The 22,666-nt window shown below is 41.4% G+C and overlaps 3 protein-coding genes across 3 annotated transcripts; 1 reads left to right on the forward strand and 2 right to left on the reverse strand.

The window, feature by feature from the left end:
• On the reverse strand, positions 241-2,133 carry LOC8080926 (transcription factor AIG1). The gene is made up of 3 exons (XM_002440622.2): positions 1,805-2,133; positions 1,540-1,708; positions 241-1,028 (listed from the first exon to the last, which is right to left on the reverse strand). The coding sequence occupies exons 2-3, from the start codon at positions 1,681-1,683 to the stop codon at positions 480-482; spliced, it is 693 nt and encodes a 230-aa protein (XP_002440667.1). The 5' UTR covers positions 1,684-1,708; positions 1,805-2,133; the 3' UTR covers positions 241-479.
• Positions 8,744-13,871, reverse strand: LOC110430384. Its single transcript, XM_021448043.1, has 4 exons — positions 13,824-13,871; positions 10,842-11,409; positions 10,684-10,747; positions 8,744-10,223 (listed from the first exon to the last, which is right to left on the reverse strand). Exons 1-4 carry the CDS (start codon positions 13,869-13,871, stop codon positions 10,190-10,192), a joined length of 714 nt encoding a protein of 237 aa, XP_021303718.1. The 3' UTR covers positions 8,744-10,189.
• Positions 15,598-20,758, forward strand: LOC8071215 (acyl-coenzyme A oxidase 4, peroxisomal). The gene is made up of 13 exons (XM_021447101.1): positions 15,598-15,741; positions 15,826-15,939; positions 17,642-17,748; positions 17,946-18,023; positions 18,118-18,241; positions 18,455-18,528; positions 18,642-18,701; positions 18,828-18,937; positions 19,114-19,273; positions 19,355-19,431; positions 19,517-19,688; positions 19,827-19,919; positions 20,480-20,758. Exons 1-13 carry the CDS (start codon positions 15,726-15,728, stop codon positions 20,606-20,608), a joined length of 1,314 nt encoding a protein of 437 aa, XP_021302776.1. The 5' UTR covers positions 15,598-15,725; the 3' UTR covers positions 20,609-20,758.

A 22,666-nucleotide genomic window follows, 5' to 3' on the forward strand; every position in this document is an offset into this window, starting at 1 on the left:
TTCAATTCGGATTGTTTTTGGCCTGCACAAAATACTTAGGCCTTGTTTAGATGCACCTAAAAATCCAAAACTTTACAAGATTCTCCATCACATCGAATCTTGCGGCACATGCATGAAGTATTAAATATAGATAAAAATAAAAACTAATTACACAGTTTGTCTGTAAATCGCGAGACCAATATTTTAAGCCTAGTTACTTCATGATTGGACAATGTTTGTTAAATAAAAACGAAAGTGCTACAGTGTCAAAATCCAAAAAGTTTTTCATCTAAACAAGCCCTTAGCTTTGCCGGTGTTTTGTTGAAAAACAAGACGACAAAGTACGCATAACAATGCCATAATAATGTCAATTGTAATCTTCTCCAATCTGCCTTGACACTTGTAATCTTCAAGACAAATTAAAACCATGCAAGTATACTAGTAGTAGTACATATCTTCACTACATTCATCGCTAGCTTTATCGAAACTAGCATCCATGCTCACCGAAGTCCATGACCATGACCAAGCAGTACACAGTGGGATGATCCCACAAGCCTCTGCCTCCTGCTCCTAGTGCCGTTGCACCCGTACGTCGTCGTCGTCGTCGTCTCCGGGAACGCAGCCCTGGCCAGCTCCCGCCTGACGCCCTCCTCGAGAGCCCTCAGGTCGCGACCGCCGGCGGCGGCGCTCGTCATCACGCCACCGCCCTCCTCTCTGCACAGCAGGAAGTCACACTGAGCCCTGCCTCCCAGGGCGGCCACGTCCGCCCGCACCGGCCTCAGCCTCATGGTCCGGAACGCGGCGGCGAGGTCAGCGTGGAGCCCCGGCCGGTCGTCGCAGCTGACGGAGGCCCTGACGTACGTCGCCGCCGGCGGTGGTCTCCCGTAGCCTGTGACCGCCGCCGCGCCGGTGTAGCAGTGCACGGCGATCCCGTTGGCCTCTGCAGGGATGGTGGTGGCCGGTGGTGTCTGCGTGGTGGTTTCGGCCGTTTTCTTCTTGAGCTCCTTCAGCTGGCTAACCACTTGGGCTAGCAAGGTGGCCTTGTCCATCTGTTGATGCATGAGCAGACGACAGTCACATTTTGCTGTCAGGGTCTGTTTGGTACAACTTACAGTAGCTTCATGAGTTATTGAGTTGTTTTTTTTTATCAAACACTTATTTCTAAAACAGCTTTATGAGTGAAACTGTTTTTCTTCTCCTCTCATAAAGACATGAGTTGGGATGGAGCTAAAAAAAGTAGCTTATTGCAGCTCTCTCCCTCATTTCTCTCTCTCATCTATGCACGAAGTAGTTAGTAAAGCTATTTTACCAAACATTTTTTCCAAAACAGCTCAGCTTCATCTAGAAAGTTACTCATGAAGCTATTTTCTAAAAAAATAACTTTACTAGTGAAGTGGAGCTGTGCCAAACAAGCCCTTAATCATTTGTGGTGTAGTACTGATTAGGTTAAAAAAAGAAAAATTGGATTTCAACTGTGCATTTTTCTTAAAGAAAATTGCATGCTCCGCTGTAACTGATGGAACAAAACTGTCAAGGGGGCACACGGCAAGAAGTGCAGACCTGCCTAGCGTCAGGGATCATTCTCCTCAGCGTGGCGAGATGAGCATTGATCCTCTCCCGCCGCCGCCTCTCGGCCTCGCTGTGGATCTTCAGGGCCTCCTGCGCCTCCGCCGTGCTGATCTTCCTCGGCGTCGACGACGACATCTCTCCGGCCGTGCCACCGTACACACTGAAGGAAGACTAGCACGGCAGATCGGCAAATGGAATTGGAATGGATAAATGTTGGCCAAGTTTGGATGAGGATTTGCATTATTATTCGCCGTACCTTTGAGTCTTTGACTGACGAGAAGGCTGGAGTGTCGTCGGCGGTGCAAGAAGATGGATGGAGCGAGTGGAGGAAGGCGAAGCAAGAGGCCAAGCTAGGCTACTTAAAAGCTATCGCAAACTAGTGCTGTGCAACAAGAGAACAACAGCAGCTTTGTACGTACAGCCGTGATTTCGTCTCTGCTGGGTTAGATGGATATGCTTGCGAGTTGCCAAGGGGATTGTCACGATCATCATGACATTATATGTGCATGTGTCAACTACCGCAGGAACCTCTTTTTTTTCCAATCCCCACATTGTTCCCCACTTGGAGACGCGAGATCTGTGCTTTTGGACTGGCATATGGATGCTCTTGTGATCTTGGAAGACTGTCAGCAGGGCAGTACCCTACTATATAGATCTCCGTTGCTTGAAAAGGTTCATGCCAAATATGATGAAAGATTTGGTCTCAAAAAAAGAAGATTTACGATAAATATAGGATGAGAATATTCCAGTTCCGATCGACTTAAGTCGTGTTTTAGATATGGGTTGTCTATTCTTGATTCGGAGTGCTTTGAGGGCTGTGGGCATTCTATCTTCATCAAGTGCATGTTCATTTGTTTTTCTTTCTTTTTCCACGATCGCGCATGTAGCATGTGTATTTCATTACGGGAATTCACTTTTTTTTTCTTTTGAATGCCTAAAAGATTTACCATTGCATTAAGGTAAAAAAGATGGGTTTTTACAACGTGTTACCACAAGAACATATCCTACAATCCGCACCCAATTACCAACACTCTAGGGGTGACCTTACACTTTCCTGAGCAACGGAGCATGTTGCCATAGTGCCGTTAAGCAGTTAGATGCGGCTTGTGTTGTTTGTAATCAATAGTTCAAGATCATGAAGGCTTGTGTTTGATTCTAGCTAGTTCTAGACTTCTAGACGGATCAATACATACTATTGTGAAATTATTGCATGTTTGAACATCCAAATCATTTGAATGATCTGAGCTCTTTAGAAATTTTTCTTGGGCAAGGGGGCCTGCCGCCCAGGTTGGCCGATGGGTAGCTCCGCTAGTGGTTCTTTGGTCTACCGTCAAGTGTTGTCGCTTGAACGCTATGCATAAGAAGTCTTTGGTCATCTTCCACTAGCGGGAGTTTTCGCTCGATCAACATTGTCGATGAGCCTATCTGTAGGTGTGCTTTCGAGATTTTCTTGGCGACGAGAGGAAGGCAGAGGTATTTGATCAGAAATGGTTGTGTCTGGCAACATGGATGTACTTGATCTCTTCTTGAACATCTTCGCCATATATAGAAGTTTGGCATGACAAAACACTTGACGAGGTTGATCATTAGGCCTACCGTGCATCCAAAAGTTCTTAGGACTGCCTTGATCGCCCACGTCTCTCGTCCATGTCTAGATTCGCAAAAAGAATTACATCGCTGTTTTATTGGAATTTGATCACAATGATTGGCATGTTCCTTTTCTACCCCCTACATTATTTTTCTCCTCTGAGGATATCAACATCATTGTGTCGTTCTTTCGTTTACCCTGACTTTGAACCTTAGCCCCTTAAATACTAACATTGGTGAAGACACAGGAGGAGCTCTAATGGCCTTGGATCGAATGCTCATATAAATGAATGAAGATTTGACTTTGGACAGAACAAAAATCGACAGCCAAAAAAAAAACACTATGAGGCCTTGTTTAGTTCTCAAAAAGTTTTGCCAAAAATTTTAAATTCTCCGTCATATCGAATATTGCGGCACATGGAGTATTAAATATAAACAAAAACAAAAACTAATTACACAGTTTATCTGTAATTTATGAGATGATTTTTTTAGACTAGTTAGTACATAATTAAATAATATTTGTCAAATATAAACAAAAGTGCTACAGTATCTAAAATCTTAAAATTTTGTCACCTGAACAAGGCCTGAATACAAGAACGAGCAGCCACTTAAATAAAGCAGTACAAATAAAGTACCGTACAACTATGTGGGTGAATGTATTGTCATTAGGGATGAAAACGGATTGGATATGGACGGATATCACTGATATTATATTTGTTTTCATATTTCTGGTCAGATTTGGATTCGAATACGGATAATATCAACCATATCGGATAATATATGATTGGACGTCGACATCATAAATATAATATTTAAGTATTCGGATACGGATACGGATACGGATACGGTATCGGATGTTGAATATTCGGACTCGGATACGAACAGATCTAAACCTCTCTAAACGAATTCGGTCTCGAATACGGTCGGAAAATATTCGTACCATTTTTATCCCTAATTATCATATATCGCTGACCAATCGACGGTTAGTTATCTCAGGCCATCATTGGTAGGGTACTTGTCGCGAGATTGTAGCAAGAGCGACGCTGAAGGGTGAAAGGACGAAATGGCCTGTTCGTACAGTACAATGGGATCCAACAGTAGCACTGTAGCAGTGAGTGGGGTGGGCGTGGGCGGCTTGTGCTGCTGGCTTTGGCGCGTAGCTGCGTGCAGCCGCCATTTGCTTTCACATCACGCCACACTTTGCGGCTTCACACAGGACGCTAGGGCCTTGTTTAGACCTTGTTCAGCAATTTTTGGTTTTTGACTAATATAACACTTCTGTTTTTATTTGATAAATATTATTTAATTATAGACTAACTAAGCTCTAAAGATTCATCTCGTGATTTACAGATAAACTGTGTAATTAGTTTTTGTTTTCATCTATATTTAATGCTTCATGCATGTGCCACAAAATTCGATGTGATGGGAAATCTTGAAATTTTTTTAAAACTAAACAAGGCCTAGTTCCAAAAAATTTTGAGAAATCGACACTGTAGCACTTTCGTTTGTATTTGATAAATATTATCCAATCATGGACTAACTAGGCTCAAAAGATTTATCTCGTCAATTCTGACCAAATTGTGCAATTAGTTTTTATTTTTGTCTATATTTAATACTCTATGCATGTGTTTAAAGATTTGATGTGACGGAGAATAAAAATTTTGCAAATTTTTTTTTAGAACTAAACAAGTCCTAGCTTCCGCGGCACCACTGCTTTTTTTATTACAGCAGCGCACGTGTTTGGTCTGTGCCTATGAGGGAGTACACTACTCTTATGTTGTACTAAGTGGCGGAGCCGGAAATTATTTTTAGGTATGGTGGATTTATAAACGGCAATTGGTTAACTATACATACACACCTCAAAACATTATGCATTTATATATATATATATAGAGCAAATATAATAGAAATTCAAAAGTAAAGCATTGATACTTAAAATACCTCACTAAATGAAGATTTTTTATATTCTACCTCTTGAATACTCACCAGAACCAGCTCAATGCCTACATCCTCTGCCTCTTCTTGTTGTCCAGCAACACCATCTACTGGCATAGCTGGGTTGGAGTTGCTAATGGTAAATGCTTTGGAAAAAAGTGTCTTCAAATCTGTATTCAAAAATAACAAGACAAAAAAGAAAAATAATACATGATTGTTAAATAAAATAACACTCAAACAGTACTACAGAAAAAAAATTTGGAGGCGAGCGTTTTATATTTTCAGAGGCGGACAAAAGCAACCGGTCACGGTTAATAATTGCTTAACGGAGACGGTTACCCTACCCGCTTCCATTAATCGATTAATGGAAGCGGTCATTTTAGAGCGCCCGCCGCTGTTATTGAATATTAAAAATAAAAAAAGAACAAGCCCAGATGAGCCCGCTAGCCCAATTCAGTCTGCCGCATGCGTCATTGCCATTGGGGCCAGATCCACAGCTCGGGTGGACAGATCTGCGACCAGTTGCTCCTCCTTGACGGAACCGCCGCAAGTACATCCTCCTCGCCATACCGTTGCCATCGCCGGGGCACGAGCTCGGCACCACCGCCTCTAGATCCGCGCAGGGGAAGGAGCAATAGGGTGTGGCGCTTCCTCGCGCACCGCCACAGGAAGCCTCTCCCGCTAGGTGCTGTTGCTGGAGAAGGACGCACCGAGGAGGGCGCTTCCTCGCACGGTCGTGCCCACACTGGAGGAGCACCGCTGCCTTGCTCGTGTCGCCGGCCCGCCTCGAACGCACCACCAGCGTCGTTGCCTCTCCGTGGGAAGAGCTCGGGAGAGGAGCCGAGGAGGGGAAGGAAGGGCTTGAGAGAGGAAGGGGAGGATGGCAGCGCTGCTCAGGGAGGGAGAGGGTAGGGGCGTTGCTTAGAAGAAAGGGAGGATGGTTGTGTTGCGCCAGAGCGAGGGTGAGGTGAGTGAGTACCAATTGAAACCCTAAGTTGCATATTTATAGTGGAGGTACCATCGGGCCTTGGTTTGGGTCTATTTGGGCTGAGCCCTTTTTTCTATGGCGGTTAAGTTAGGACGCCCACCTCTAAAAATAGAGATATTTTTGGAGGCAGGCTAGTTATAAAGCCCACCTCTATTAATAGATTTTAGGAGGCGGTTATTTTTCAACCGCCACTGTAAATTAATTTTGCAAGGCGGTTGATTGTAACCGCCTCGGTTAATAAAAAATGACCGTCTCGGTTAATCCAAAACATTAACGGAGGCGGTTGAAATGCCCGACCGCCTTCGAGGTCTAATCATAAATGCCACCTAAAAAATATTTTGTAGTAGTGAAATATAGACTTTTTAGAATTCTAATTTATGAAAATTACCTTGCATCACATATCTATGTTGCATTTGTAGATCAGCAGATGCAAGTATCTAACTTGCAATTGCAATTTGCAAGTGTTCTGCTCGGCGCTCATGCACCGCGTCTTGACTGGTTGTGTCATTATCGGCGATGGCGAGGATGCCGAAGCCGTACATGGCCGCCGCCGTCTGCTGTCTGCGGCGTGCCGGCGTCTACCGTCTACGCTCAAATTTGCCTGATCTGATTTTCCTTTAGTAGATTGAAATAGGAAGAGTCGAACCAGCCAAACTTCTACGAACTAACGTCGATCACTATTCCCGCACCGTTGTGGCCTTCTAGCTTGTTGGCAATTGGGCCATCAAGTGTAGTTAACAGGCCAGCCAGCGAAACAGATAGTTTAATAGATTAAGTTCACTTTTAACCCCTCAACTATTGGTCGAGTTTAATTTTAGCCTTCAACTACAAAACCGTCTCTTTTTCACCTTCAACTATCAAAACCGGTCACTTTTACCACCTGGAGAGAGGACACGGCGGTTTTGAGCCACTTTGAGCGGTTTTTCTCTTTTCTTTTCTATGGTTAAAACTGTGAATTTCACAGTGAATGGTTCGAGTATGGTAAATTCATCAAATTTTTTAGGTAGCCTTTTCATAATGTTCTCTATGCATAAAAAATGTGAAACTATGAAAGTAAGTATTTTATGGATGCTAAAAAATTAGCTCTTTTAATTAATAAATACATGTTCTATGATTTTTGTAGGATAATGTATATATCCTATGATCATGAAACTTTTTGTGTAACTGTTATATACTAAGATAGACCTTCAAAAAAGTTTAAGATTAATTTAATGATGTTTGCTTATGTCCCTAATTTATATGTAATTAATAAAGCATATAAATTAGGGATATAAGCAAACATCATCAAATTCATCTCAAACTTTTTGTGAAGGTCTATCTTAGTATAAAACAGTTATGCAAAAAGTTTCATGATCATAGAATATATATATTATCCTACAAAAATCAGAACATACATTTATTAATTAAAAGAGCTATTTTTTAGCATAAAACACTACTTATTTTTATAGTTTCATATTTTTTCTTCATAGAAAACATCATGACAAGGCTACCCAAAAAATTTGATGCCAGAGCTACAAATAGTTATTGGAAGCCCCGACCAACACCCCACCCAACCCTGCCTGCGCACAAGTGGGGGACCCCAGACACCAATGCCACTCAGTCCACCCATTCAGCGCACAACAGGTGGGGACCGCAGTAGACCCTGTCAATCGAATGCATTAAAATCTAGGTCAAGCTGCATAGAAAAGTTTTGGTCGTGATGTTGCATAGAAATTAGTCGATGTATGAATAAAAACTAATTCGTTACTGCGTAAAAACCTTTCTGCGAGCTAGACGTTCCACCTGTTCCACCTAACTATAGCTGACACAGGCTGACACGTGCTGACACATGCTCATAGATGTATGCATGCATCTTCCATTATATTCTCTTCTATTTTTCCACGATAATTCCTCGATGTAGCATCCAATTTTAAAATGGTTTTGACCATTGAACTCCTAACATTTTTATGCACGATTCAAGATCCACTTTGAATATTTTTGAAAAAAACTATAAATTTGAAATTTGAATCATGGCACGTGATGACGATTAGATGCATAGAATCAGTAGTCAAAATGCGTAGAAAAGTTTTTGGCGCCAACGTTGCATAGAAATTAGTGGTTTGATGAATAAGAATAATTTTATTGTCGCATAAAAACTCTCCCTTCTACATATTATTGATTTGAAAAATCGTGACCGCGTCCAACCACACCTTGCTTTCTAGAGGGGATGCATAAGTAATATAGGAAACAATGTATAGAAACACATAAAACCCTTCCCAGTATTGAAGGGGTCTATCATAACCACAACCATAGCCGCTCATACCCACACCATACTTTCTAGGGATATTTATTTAACAGAGGAACAACGCATAGAAACCGAGTCAACAACATATTGAAACTCAACTAAGGTTACATAGAAACAAAGTTTTGTTCATTTCATCCAAGCAAAATCGTGGTTTGCCTCCATCAACATCATGCTTTCCAATATAAGGATATATAAATAATATGAAAACAATACATAGAACATGAGAACCGCACACGTAAAACATAAAAGACAATCTCGTCTTCTCAAAAATTTAAAATTTAAAAAATAGCACGTGATAGACGACCGGATTCACAAAATTCAGTGATCAAGATACACTTAAATATTTTTCGTGCCGGCATTATAGAATTTAGTAATTTGATGAATAAAAAGTGAATTTGTTGTCGCATGAAAACAACATAGACCTGCTCCAACAATGTACAGAAACTTATGCTCACAAGCATTAAGAATACAAAAATACATAGAAGTGCTCCATTGTGAGTATAGAAACTTATGCACACAAGCATAAGAATACCAAATTCAACAAACAAAATGCAAAAATCCTTGGTCGCGTCGCGCTGCTCTTTTGCTATCTTCCATCCAATCGACCAACACCGCTGATTCGCACTAGCGCCGCCGATGTGAACTACACGCCACCAACCACCACCGCTGCTTCATACCAGCACTGCGGCCGTGGACTGCATCATGCAGTGGACTTGCCACCATAATGGTTCTGAATGTGTAAAATCTTAATTCATCAAGCATAGAACCCATGAAGCATAGAGATCCAAAGTCAATTGCACAAAAACATATTCATTGCACATAATATCAAAGAAATGCATAAAAGTCAAAATCAAAGCATAGAAATCTTGCTTACTTGCGTTGATAGCTTTTCATTTCATGCAAACCACCTATTCATCCATGGCTGCAACCAAAAATCAGATAAAACCCATACAACTAAGCATAGAAGAAATATGCGCAAATAATTATTCTAACAGTGCATAAAAAAGTGCTCCACAATGCATCTGAACAAAAAATCCAAGGCTGCGTAGGTACATAGAGATAATTATTCAAACAATATATGTCGAATTATTCCAATAGTGCATAGAAGAGTGCTCCACAATGTATACAAACTTCTTCAAAATTAAAATTTGAAATCAGTTAGGGTGGAAACAAAATACAACTAAGCATAATTACAGTTTCACCATGCATCTAAATCTATACATGCAAATATAAAAACTATTATCTTTCCTTCGGATCAACATGCAAAAAAATCTTAGCACCCAACCAACAACAAAATGTATAAAATGTGCTCCAAACAATGTATAAAAATAGGAGTAACAAATCAGAGAAAGTTTTGAGTATACGCATAGAAAGACTGAGGATATATCATACAACATGCATAGAAAAAATCTAAGGCTGCAACCAAAAATTAGATAAAACCCATACAACTAAGCATAGAAGAATTGTGCTCAGATGCATAGAAACTTATGCACACATGCATAATAACTCAAAAATCTACAAACAAAACAATGAAGATGAATTATGCACAAACCACAAACGTGGATCTTTGTATCTACTGCTAGGATTAAAAAAAAGGAGGATCATATTGGACATCTGAGCAATGCATCTGTGCATACAAATCCCCAGCAACTTTGAAAACCACAGTTCCACCATGCATAGAAACTAGTATAACTAAGTATACATTTCACCCAACTGTTGGATCTCGCTGCTACAACAGACCCTACTCCTCCGTTAGATGAGGATGAGCATGCTGCTCGCCGTGCTGCAGAGAGGAGAAAGGTCAGCATGCTAAAGTGAGGAGGAAGATCCATAACACCGTTGACCTCTCACACCAAATGGAGAGGAATTCTTCCAACCATCCTACATCACAGCAAAAGCATAGAAACATATTTGAGCCGTGCGCAAAACTTACGGTGGCAAAAAAAGGCATATAAGAAGTTTTAGTACGTGCATAAACCTTACAGCGACAAGAATGCCATATAAACATGTTTTAGCAGTTGCATAAAAGCTATTCATGAAACTAATGTCATCTACATAAATACAAAAATCATAACAACATAGCATATAAATCTAACTTGTCAAGCATAGAAACCTATTAGTGAAATTAATATCAGCTACATTAATTAAAAAGTCACGGACCATTCAGGTGTTGCAAGTATATAAATCAAAATCCAAAGCATGGGATAGGACAACTAGTTTCATCCAATGTCGGCAATGAGTTGTCTTGCCACATTATGGCTACCTAAATTAGAGTGCATAAATACCAGGAACCATTTTTATGCATGTTACTAAATAAGTAAAGTGGACTAATGCAGCTCACAAAAGCTCCACCACTGTCGTGGCCTCCCTGGCCAGCTGTTTGACGACCTCGACGATCTGCCAATCTGTAGCCCGAAGGATGGAAAAGGAAAATTAGAGAAAAAAATGAGAGGGGGAGCAAGATGCATATCATAGAAATGCAGGATAGGAAAATCTCACAAGAGAAAAGATCTGTGCCGAGCTGGTAACACCATCGTTGGGAGGCACTGTTCCGCGCTGGGCAGACCAGCGTCGGGTGGATGGAGGCATCACGGTAGATGGTGGGAACGAGCCATGCCGTGGCCGGTGAGGGCAAGCACATCAACTCGTCGCTGGAGGAGGGCCTCGCCGCTGTAGGTCGGAGAAGGGTCAGGGCCACCCTGTCGCCAGACAAGGAGAGGTGGCGCCGCGTCACCACAGAGCTCAGGGAGGGGCGAGGTCTTACCGTCGCCAGACAAGGAGGAGCCACGTTGTCGTCGTTAGTGGGACGCGCTGGCAGCCGTCGCCGGCCAGTGAGACCCCGCGTCGCCGCAAATCTAGGGAAGACGGCCGTGCTCCTGGTGGGTGGCGGCGCGTGGTAGGGGCTGGTGGCCACATGTGGATGTAGATGGATTGGGATTAGGGTTTGGGGATTATATACGTCTTGGGATGGTTGGGCCTGGTGGGCCGACGTGTGGGCCACAGGGTGGGCTAGCGGGCTGGTGGCTAGACCAGGTCGGTGGCAGGTTGGTTCGGTGGAACCGGCTAGCTGTACTTTGGGTTGGGGCTCCGCATAAGTATTGGGAGCCCTAAGCTCTTAATATCATACCTATATATATATATATATATTCGTTTTTTATGTGATTTAGGTAAGGCGGCTGCCAGACAATGCCTTATTGGTGGCTCCGCCAATCACGTGCAAATACAAGCACATATTCGAAGACACAGAAATAGAGGGTCGAAACATAATTATACAGATATTATACATGAAGCTAATTGTATAGTACTTGGCAGGAGTCTAGCAGCACATATTTTGGGTCTACATACATATATATATATACAAAGAAAGATTTGGTTTGCTAAGGGCGCGTTTGGTTCACGGATGACCGCTCGCTTGACGTGGATAGGCCCGCTCTGGCCAAGCCCGCCAGGGGCGAGAGCAGCTTGTTTGGTTCTCATACATATGCATGCAGGCTCACTTCATATGTTGTTTGGTTGCCTTCAAATCTAACGCAAAAGTGATTTCTTGTGTCTGCACGCTCGCCCATGCGCATGGCCAACGCTAGAGAGCCTAGCTCCCGGGTGAAAGGTCCTAATGGCTAGAGAGGAGGTGAATAACCTAATAAAATTTTCTACAACAACACTAAAAGTACTTGATTAGTATATAAGATGGCGAAGCAAATTTGGCACTAGCTCTACAAAGGGAGATGCAAGCCTCCTACCAAATCTAGTTCCTATAGTCTCTAAGGAAGCACACGATTATATCATTACTTACCCCTAGGTGATAAGTTAAGCTAAGCAAAAGTGCTACACAAACTAGCTAACAAAGTAATGCAAAGAAGGGTACGTTAGGATTGATATACTACCCCGTAGAGGAATTAGGCAATCAATCACAACAGAGAAAGCCAATGAATACCAATCACCTCAAAATCAAATGTTGATATAATGATTTTTTACCGAGGTTCACTTGCTTGCCGACAAGCTAGTCCTCGTTGTGGTAATACACTCACTTGGAGATTCACAACCTAATTGACATCACATGCCAAACCCTCACTAGGGTACCGCACAACCAACACAAGATCAGGCTCACACAAGCCATGAGCAATCCACTAGAGTACCTTTTGGCTCTCCGCCAAGGAAAGGTCAAGAACCCCTCAAAATCACTACGATCGGAGCCGAAGACAATCACCAACCTCAGCTCAACGATCCTCGATGCACCAAGCCTTCTAGGAGTCGACAAACTCCAAGAGTAACAAGTGAATCCCACAGTGAAACACGGTCACCAAGTGCCTCTAGATGTAAACACTCATGCAATGCACTTGGATGCTCTCCCAATCTCACAAAGATGATCAAACAATGATGCAAATGAGTGGGAGTATGTTGGCTAGGCTCACAAGATTGTTATGTCAATGAAAATGGCCAAGAGGGAGAGTCCAAGCCAGTCAACACGTATTTATAAGATCCTTAGGAAATAGAGTCGCTGGCTCTCTGTTTGCATAGAAAATGGGGCCACCGGACGCTCCGGTCAAAACCTCCTAACATAGACCCCAGTGTCTAGTGTACGGATTCTTGCCATGTGTCCTCTGTCTTTGAACATCACACGTTAGATAACAATGGTTAAATTCATACCAGACACACCGATTGGACTCGCCACCTAGCATCTGGTCGCTACTCAGAGAAGTTCCAAAGTGATCAAACTCACACCAGACGTGTCCGGTGCATGCTAACCGGACATGCGGACACACCCTAACATCCGGTGCAACACTGCTCGTGTAGACTCACGCTACATCAGCCTAACTGGACGCTGAACAGTGTTAAGCCAATGTCCGATGAGTAGCGTTTGGTGCTCTCAGGAAATGACCGAACGCATAGGTCCCTGCGTCTGGTGCTCAACCCTAGGTAAAACTCTCTGTGTGTTGCAAGTCAGTACTAACTGGATGCACGCCCAGTGTCCTGTGCTCATGCCTGCTACGTTCGATGTGTATTGCTTAGTGAGAAATACTCCCATGACTTTGCCACCTTTGCGTCTGGTGCAATGAAAAATATGCAACTCATTTCCATAAAATGTTGAATCCCATTGAGCAAGATCGGCGGAAGGGAGAGAGGATCTCAAACCCCTCTCTACCCCTCAAACTTCACCTCCTTTATAAATGTGCCAACACCACCAAGTGTAAACCAATATGTGTATGTGTGTTAGCATTTTTATAAGCATTTTCTCAAAGGAGTTAGCACACTCACTAGATCCTAATGTATATGCAATGAGTTAGAGCATCTAGTGGCACTTTGATAGCCGTATTTTGATACAAGTTTCTCCCCTCTTAATAGTACATCTATCAATCCTAAATCACTCACACCCTATATGGTGTCTTGAGTGCAAACCAAAAAGCTCCTAACCAAATATACCTTTACCTTGAGCTTTTTATTTTTATTTTTATTATTTTCCAAGCCATATCACTCGATCACCTTGGTTCCACCATCACCATCATGACCATCACCAATGTTGCTCACCATTTGGAGTGTGCTTTCCTATCTCATAAACACTTAGAGCGAGAGGTTAGCACATAGGGTTTCATCAATTAACCAAAACCAAACTAGAGCTTTCACTGGGAAACGATCGATTTCCACGTTCCTTGAAAACCTGGCCAAGAGGGCATCTTTGCATGCACGTAGCCTGGCCGAGAGTATGGAGCAGGAAACCAAACGCGTCGAGCCTGCATCTGTTGGGCCTGGTTCGAGCCTGACCAGGCAACCAAACGCACTCTAAACCATGTAAGTATGGTAGGTATAGCAAACCGTCATAGTTTATCAGGCCAAAACATAATACAAGGCTAGGAGCAATGCAAAAGCACTTGGGAGCACTGGGCACAGATATATATAAGGTTAGTAGCAACTTGATTGGAGCCTCTCTTACATCTAGAGGTAGTTGTAGGAACAATCAGTGGGATGTGTTGCTACGGTTCAATTCTCAGCCTTGATTGTTGTCGCCTAAGGTGTCCATTGAGGAATTGTCAGAAGTGTTTGCACAAATGTAAAATTATTTTATGTTTGTGAGATTGATGAGGCACCTTAGAATTTGAGTTCGATATATTTTCATAATGTTTGTATTTATTGACCTTTGTAGAATTAGGAATAGTAAGTCTGTATATAAACCAAGAAGGTAATCTAATTATCGGAAATGTAAAACAGTATGTATAGCTATCACTAAACTATATTGTTGTATCAGCCATGCTACTCTTGTTTAGTTCCAAAATTTTTTTGGGTTGGGATACTGTAGCACTTTTTATTTTTATTTGACAAACATTGTCCAATCATGGAGTAACTAGGCTCAAAGAGGTAGGCGTAAGAGTACATGCAACACTAAGAGGTAGTTACTAGCTCTAAGTCAATTTTTTTATTAGTGGTAACTTTTACTCACATAAATGGCTTCATAAGGCACTCTCACATTATTTTGAAATATATGTAAGAGTTTAACTCTTAATCAAATGGTAGCTTTTCTCTTCTATTAAAATATAAAACAATATTTAGAATTAGCTTAAAAGTGGATTGTCGGAGCTGCCTTGGATAGGTGTGCGCCAAAGACCCATCTACCTTTGCCACCTATGAGTAATGTAATCCTCCGCACTCATTTCTGTGACACCACAGCTATGTAGCCCGCCTCTATGATAAGTGGGGCCTGAAAAGAGATCATGACTGCAGTTGCGGGACGTGGGCCTTGTTTAGTTCGTAGGTGATTTTTTTGGTTGTTACATTGGATATTTTATGGAATGTTAGAAAAAGTATTTAAATATTAATTAAAAACTAATTATATAGTTTGCTTGAAAACCGTAAAATGAATTTATCAAGCCTAATTAATCCGATATTAATACATACTCTCTCTGTATAGTGTTTAGAAGTCGTTTACAACGATACGATCTTTAAAATATAACTTTGATCTCTTATTTTTATAAAAACATTTAGAAAAAAATAATATATAAAAGTATTTTTCAAGACAAATCTATTCATATAATTTTTCACATTTGCAAACTCAATAATTTAAAAATTATTGATTTATATTTTCAATATTTAACCTAAACCTTATCAAAACGACTTATAAATCCTATACGAAAAGAAATTATGACTAATTATAGACTAATTAGACTAAAAAATTTGTCTCATAATTTCAATACAAACTATACGATTAATTATTTTTTATCTGTATTTAACGGTTAAATTTTGAGTCGGAACTCGGAGCATTTGACGGCTGATGCCACCCCGCTCCTCGTGTCCTCGTCTTCCACCCCGTCAGCAGTCACACTCACACGCCTCGTGCTCTGCTACTCCTCTTGGCTGGGAGGTCGCCGGATCCACGAGCGCGGGCGCGGGGCGATGGGTGGCTTGGGAGGTGTGTGGCGAACCCATTGAGCACCTCCAACGGCGGGATCCAGTGCGGGATTGCCCGGCTCATCGAATTCGTTACTTCTTGCAGGCGCTGGTGGCGGCGGCGGCGGCGGCGGCGGCGGCGGCGAGGTCGGCCTGCCGGCGCTCGATGTGGCGCTCGCGTTCCCGCAGGCCACGCCGGCGTCCCTCTTCCCGCCCGCTGGTGAGCTCCGTCGCAGCCTCGCTCCCGCTCTTAATTTCTCTTGTGCTACTACATGTAGGCACTAGGCAGGCGTACAACTTCTTCCACTCGCCGGCGACGAGCTCTTGTCCCCTCCACTTTTCGGCCTTCTGCTCGCTGGCCGGAGGTTCCTCGGGCACATTTATCTTGCAATCCGTCCACGTTAGGTGGCAGTCGTAGGAACATTGTACTATACCTCCTAACCTCTGTCCCCGAAAGAAAGAATGCAATTATGGTAAACATGCTGCTCAAACTAGTTCAACTTTGACCAAATTTATTTTAAATAGCATTTATGTCTCAAACTAAATTTATCATGAAAATATATTCTATAACTAATCTAATGGTACTTATTTTGTTTCATGAGTATTAGACCTTGTTTAGATGCCAAAAGTTTTTTGAAGTTTGACGCTGTATCACTTTTGATTGTATTTGATAATTATTGTCCAACCATGGACGAACTAGGCTCAAAAGATTCGTCTTGCAAATTACATGCAAACTGTGTAATTAGTTATTTTTTTATCTATATTTAATGCTTCATGTATGCGTCCAAAGATTCATGTGATGGAGAATCTTATAAACTTTTGGAATTTTGAAGGCATCTAAACAAGGCCTTAGTATATTTTTATTCAATTTTAGTCAAAGTTTAAACTGTTTATCTCCTCGAAATACGAGAATTGTGTTCTTCTGATGGAGGTAATACACATGGGGGGCCACGCCCACGCCCACGCTATGCCCTTCTTCTTTCTTGTTGCCTGCCTCTAGAGTCAGTCTCACCTCTTTCTCTGTTTGTTGAGGTTATATTACATGGAACCATGCAGTTAATGTTCTTCAGTTCATCAGCATTATCATCATGCATCCTGATCCGCTTGAGCAAACTGACGCAAGATTTTAACAATTTGCTGCCATTGTTTATTGGTAGATGTAAACTTTTCAAGGTTCTTTGTTTTCTTTCCTCTTCTTGGTGTGTGTGGGGGCGTTTTGTTTCGGGTCTGTTTTTTCCTTTAATAAATTGACTCAGCAAAACTCTTACTGAGATTTCGAGGCAAAAAACATCAGCAAGTGCAGAACCTTCAGTTGTTGATGAACGTATTGTTGAATTCATCATGAGTGTCACCTGTTGACGCTCCTATCCACTATTTTTTTGTGTACAGTGTACTACTATTCATGATGATTATCTTTGCAACTACAAAATTTCTACCACTACTGCAGTTATTATATTGATAATACTGTACATATTTGAGAGGGCAAAGTCAAGGTCAATGGACTTGTCACAGTTTTCACAGAACTTACTTTAGGCAACTCAAGGGACTTAACCCAACCAAGCAAGAGCCCATGCCCACCACAGCCTGTCCAACCATCGGTCATCGAATGGGTTGGGTTTAGTGATCAAAATGAATTTGCTTTATTTCTCTTATACCTGTGACATGACAAGAGTGCTTTTTGATTTATCATTGGGTGGCTCACTGGTGCAACTTGCATTGAACAACAATTGTTGTGGACCTGTTTCCTTATGTTCTGTTGTTGTCAGAAAGAACTTGACTCTTGTCTAGCGATCTAACTCCCTCTAGGCTTACTGTGTAATTAAATTCCGTTGCCAGTTAAATTATGTTATTCAGCATTGCATAGGTTACCACATATTTTTTAGCCTTATGTGAATTATGAGCTCACCTGTTGTTGGTTGCAGTGTCAGACTACTACCAGCTTGATGATTTGCTGACTAATGAAGAGAAGGTTCTAAGGAAGAAGGTCCAAGGTGTCATGGAAAAGGAAATCGCACCCATTATGACTGAAGTATGTTCTTGATGAAGGCAGTTACTTCTCGCTAGTCACAAAACACATACTAATGTGGTGTAGCCTTTTAGTGGATCATATCTTTTGTGTCAGAATCTTGTAGCAATGGTTCTTTACTCTCCTTTCGACTTACTTTGCATGTCTGTAATACTGTCCAACTTGCCATAGGCTTACACGGTGTCATTTTAGTTCTGCAGTACTGGGAGAAGGCGGAATTCCCATTTCATGTCATTCCAAAACTTGCGACTCTTGGCTTAGCTGGAGGTACAACAAAGGTATAATCTAAACAGTTATCTCTACTTTTGAAAGTCTGGCCTTACCTAAATAAGTACACAACAAATCGCTGAAATTTGTATTTTGAAACTGCAGGGATATGGGTGCCCAGGGCTCTCCCTTACAGCTACTGCTATTTCAACTGCAGAAGTTGCACGGGTGGATGCGAGCTGCTCTACATTTATTCTAGCCCATGCCTCTCTTGTAGTGCCGACTATTGGTAAATCTACCATTGTTTTACCATTTCGTTCTATGGGATCTTGGCTACCAACTACTTTGTACACATGAGCTAAGTGTTTGATTCTTATTTACTCAGCACACCTGAGCTACTAAGTAGTTGGTAGCCTTATTTACTCAGCACACCTGAGCTAAGTGGTTGGTAGCCTTATTTACTCAGTAAACCTTAGTATGTATTTATTTTTGTGAAGAATAGCGCTTTGTGGATCAGAGTCTCAAAAGCAACAGTACCTACCATCTCTTGCCCAGTTTAAAATGCTTGGTTGTTGGGTGAGTTTTACTGTTAAATTTACATTTTAACCTTTTGTGCGTATACGTTCAATACCCAGCAGTTCAGTATTGAGGATATTTCACCTTTTTGAAGAATTGTCTACTTTCTGCAGGCATTGACAGAGCCAGATAATGGAAGTGATGCAAGCTCGTTAAGGACTGCAGCAACTAAGGTTTAATTAGTTTGGAAATTAGAATCATAACCTTTTGTGAAAGATCAGTTTGAAATTTCTTAGTGATGTTGACAATGTGACCTTTCTGCACTGCCTTATAATGTTGGTTATTATTTTGGATGGAAGGTACCTGGTGGTTGGCATTTAAATGGCCAAAAGCGTTGGATAGGTAACAGCACTTTTGCAGATATGCTCATCATTTTAGCCAGGAATGCAGAGACAAAACAACTAAATGGGTAATCATCTTTTTTTTCTGAGCTTGTGTTCCTGGTACTGTTTATATCGCTCATTATTTCCCTATACTTATGATTGGTTTCATTTCCCGTAAATACCAACATGAAGCTATTTCTATTGCTCATCAATTCAAGGATTATCCTGCTCGTTGTTACTGAATACGAATCACCTCCTCTAGATTTATAGTAAAGAAAGGGGCTCCTGGTCTGAAAGCCACAAAAATTGAAAACAAAATTGGACTCAGAATGGTGCAAAACGGTGACATAGTTCTAAATGAAGTATTTGTCCCCGAGGAAGACAGATTACCTGGCATCAATTCATTCCAGGATGTAAACAAGGTACCGACTTTTGCCATCTCTTCTCCATGCTTTGTTGGATGAAGATTTTTATTTGGCCATCCTTTGAACTTTCTGAAACAGGTCTTCGCCATGTCTCGCGTCTTGGTGACATGGCAGCCAATAGGCATATCAATGGGAGTTTTTGACATGTGCCATCGGTGCGAACCATACTACTATCTTTTAGCTCCTTTTGATCCTAGAGACTTCCACTATATCAGAATCTGTGTGTGGCTGAATGCATAGGTATCTGAAAGAGAGGAAGCAGTTTGGGGCTCCGCTGGCAGCCTTTCAGCTCAACCAAGAAAAGCTTGTCCGAATGCTGGGCAATGTTCAGGCCATGCTTCTCGTTGGCTGGCGACTGTGCAAGCTTTACGAGGCAGGCAAATTGACACCAGGACAGAGTAGTTTAGGAAAGGTTCGTAAATTGTAATATAGCCAGCAGCAAGGTTTATCTGGTGGTTCCTTTAATTTGCCAAGAGTCCCATGCTGTTTTCATCATTTAGGTAGTTTCCTGCACAATCTAAATCTATTGATAGATACCAACTAAATGCAGGCGTGGACGTCCAGAAAGGCCAGGGAGGTAGTTTCTCTTGGCCGGGAGCTGTTGGGTGGCAACGGCATTTTAGCTGATTTTCTGGTCGCAAAGGTAAGGAGCGAGGGGCCCAATCAGCACCAACATTTACGCCCCTTTTTGGAAGCAGTAATTTTACAGCAATTATATAAGAGTTCTTAGTGGAATCAATTTATTTTTCACAGAAAAAACACAGAAATACGAAAAACTATTCCGTGTTCCAAAGGGGGCGTGAGATTTGTTCTTTTAATCTCATCTTCACGTTGCATATATACTTGCATGGCAAAAAAAATATACTTTGAAAAAGCAAGATTTTCTAGTAGATATTTGTTTTGTCACTGTCAGGAGATCATAGATTCAGAATCAGGTTTTCCTTCCGGAAGTGAGCATCTCCAAAAAAAAATCTTTCTAAAGTTTACTCTATAAATTATCATTTAGAGAGTCTTTAAAATAAAAGATCACTTTGTATATCTTTGTATCCTAACAGTTTTTCATATCTTGTGGTCACTCTAAAGAGTTATGCTCGCTCTTTATCGATGGGTAGCAAGAAATTCTAAGTAGGGTGTCTATATTTGGAGATCCATTTTAAAAGTCTGGTAGAGAGTTCTTTTTCACAATCTAATTTTCCTCTGCAGGCGTTCTGTGATCTGGAGCCGATTTTCTCGTATGAGGGCACCTATGATATTAACAGCCTGGTGACTGGCAGAGATATCACGGGGATCGCCAGCTTCAAACCTGCCATGGTAGCGAAATCACGCATGTGAATTGTGAATTGAAGCTTCTCGTTTCCCTTATTTATCTACTTGAGGTTGATGCGCTGAATTCATCGCTGGAGCTTATGATAATAGGATAACTTGTGTGACTATTTATTAAGTATGCTTCCTCCGTCCTTAAAAGAATACAATTTCAGAATAGTGCCATGTTTTAGCATACCAAGTTTAACTAATTATAAATAAAATATATATAAATATTTATAATATCAAATAAATATTATTGGATTAATTACAAAAACTATTTTCATAAATAAATTGATTTGGAGTAAAAAATGTGAATACTATTTAATTAAAACTTGTTTAGACATGAAACACTTAAACGAGCACATATATCATAATTATGTTCTTTTAAGGACAGAGGTAGTATTTGCCTACAAACTTTTATCTGCACCATGCATGTCAATCTCTCCTAAAGTCCTAATTGCAAAAGTCAGGCAAGGAAAAGTCTAATGCCTCCGTCTCCGTCAGGCAAACAAACGACGCAGCAGCCATGCATGTCGTGGTGAGAAAGCCGTTACAGCAGTCAGTCGTGTGGCCCATCAAGGCCCAGGACACCGCGCGCACACGCGCTATGGCACACGAACTCGCCCCGCCATGGCGAGCGAGTCGGCCCTTTCCACCCGCCCTCGTGCGTGACCTCGACTTTTCCGTGGCACTATGGGCCGTGAGCTCGTGCGTAGGCCTCCCCCAGGCCCAGTCGGACACATGTTTTCAGCTGTTGCAGGCTTTGCGGCCGTCACAATCCCATGTTCTCCGTGCTTTCTAGTTAAGGCCTTGTTTAGTTCAGCTCAAAAACCAAAAAAAAAATAAGTTTTCTGTCACATCAAATCATGCGGTAAATACATAAAGCATTAAATATAGATGAAAGTAAAAATTAATTGCACAGTTTACCTGTAAATCACGAGACGAATCTTTCAAGCCTAATTACTCTATAATTGGACAATGTTTGTCAAATAAAAAACAAAATGCTACAGTGTCAAAATTAAAAAAAAAATGAATCTAGACAAGGTCTAAGGCCTTGTTTAGTGCCAAAAAATTTTGCAAAATCGACACTGTAGCACTTTCGTTTGTATTTGACAAAAATTATCCAATCATGGACTAACTAGGCTCAAAAGATTCGTCTCGTCAATTTTGACCAAACTGTGCAATTAGTTTTTAGTTTCATCTATATTTAATACTCCATGCATGCGTCTAAAGATTCGATGTGACGGGAAATCTGAAAAATTTTGCAAAATTTTTTAGAACTAAACAAGGCCTAAGCTAAAAAAAACAATCCAAATTAGTCATTATGGTTGTCTAGTTTTGACTAACTAATAGATGGAAAATTAGCTTACCTATTGTAGCACTAAAATTAGATGGAAAAATTTGACTAACTAAGGCCTTGTTTAGTTCCCAAAATTTTTGTAAAATTTTTCAGATTCCCCGTCACATCGAATCTTTAGACGTATGCATGGAGTATTAAATATAGATGAAAATAAAAACTAATTATACAGTTTGGTCGAAATTAACGAGACGAATCTTTTGAGTCTAGTTAGTCTATGATTGGACAATATTTGTCACATACAAACGAAAGACATACTGTAGCAATTTTGCAAAAAATTTGGGAAGTAAACAAGGCCTAAAAGATTTTGAATTTCGCTACTGTAGTATTTTTGTTTGTTTGTGGCAAATATTGTCCAATCACGAACTAACTAGTATCAAAAGATTCGTCTCGTGATTTACAGATAAAATGTGTAATTAGCTTTTATTTTTATCTATATTTAATACATCATGTATGTATCGAAAGATTTGATACGACGAAAAATATTGAAAACTTTTTTTTTTCCCCTACGATACGATATGAACAAACGGCATGGGCGGGCACAGGCGCATGTGGGCCCATCATCGCATCCCGGCGCCGTGGAAAACTGCAGAGGGAGGGCCCACACCCACCGCAACCTGGTGGGCCTAGGGCGTGGCAGCCCATGCGCCCGCTATCCAATCCCTCCGACGTCACCGCTTTCTGCGCAGCCCGCCTCCTATGACAGGTGGGTCCAGGGACAACTTCTG

This window comes from Sorghum bicolor, chromosome 9 (genome assembly GCF_000003195.3).
Source record: "Sorghum bicolor cultivar BTx623 chromosome 9, Sorghum_bicolor_NCBIv3, whole genome shotgun sequence".
Taxonomy (NCBI): Eukaryota; Viridiplantae; Streptophyta; class Magnoliopsida; order Poales; family Poaceae; genus Sorghum; species Sorghum bicolor.

Excerpts from the sequence above, each read along its gene's own strand:
- LOC8080926 (XM_002440622.2), bottom strand. The coding sequence starts at position 1,683 with ATGTCGTCGTCGACGCCGAGGAAGATCAGCACGGCGGAGGCGCAGGAG. Across the intron at positions 1,029-1,539 it reads TGATCCCTGACGCTAGGCAG|ATGGACAAGGCCACCTTGCT; the intron begins GTCTGCACTTCT and ends ATGCATCAACAG.
- LOC110430384 (XM_021448043.1), bottom strand. The coding sequence starts at position 13,871 with ATGGTGAGCAACATTGGTGATGGTCATGATGGTGATGGTGGAACCAAG. Across the intron at positions 11,410-13,823 it reads ATGGTGATGGTGGAACCAAG|CTAGCCGGTTCCACCGAACC; the intron begins GTGATCGAGTGA and ends CCCAAAGTACAG. Across the intron at positions 10,748-10,841 it reads CGGCACAGATCTTTTCTCTT|ATTGGCAGATCGTCGAGGTC; the intron begins GTGAGATTTTCC and ends TTCGGGCTACAG.
- LOC8071215 (XM_021447101.1), top strand. Across the intron at positions 18,024-18,117 it reads TAGCTGGAGGTACAACAAAG|GGATATGGGTGCCCAGGGCT; the intron begins GTATAATCTAAA and ends TTGAAACTGCAG. Across the intron at positions 18,938-19,113 it reads GAGACAAAACAACTAAATGG|ATTTATAGTAAAGAAAGGGG; the intron begins GTAATCATCTTT and ends CACCTCCTCTAG.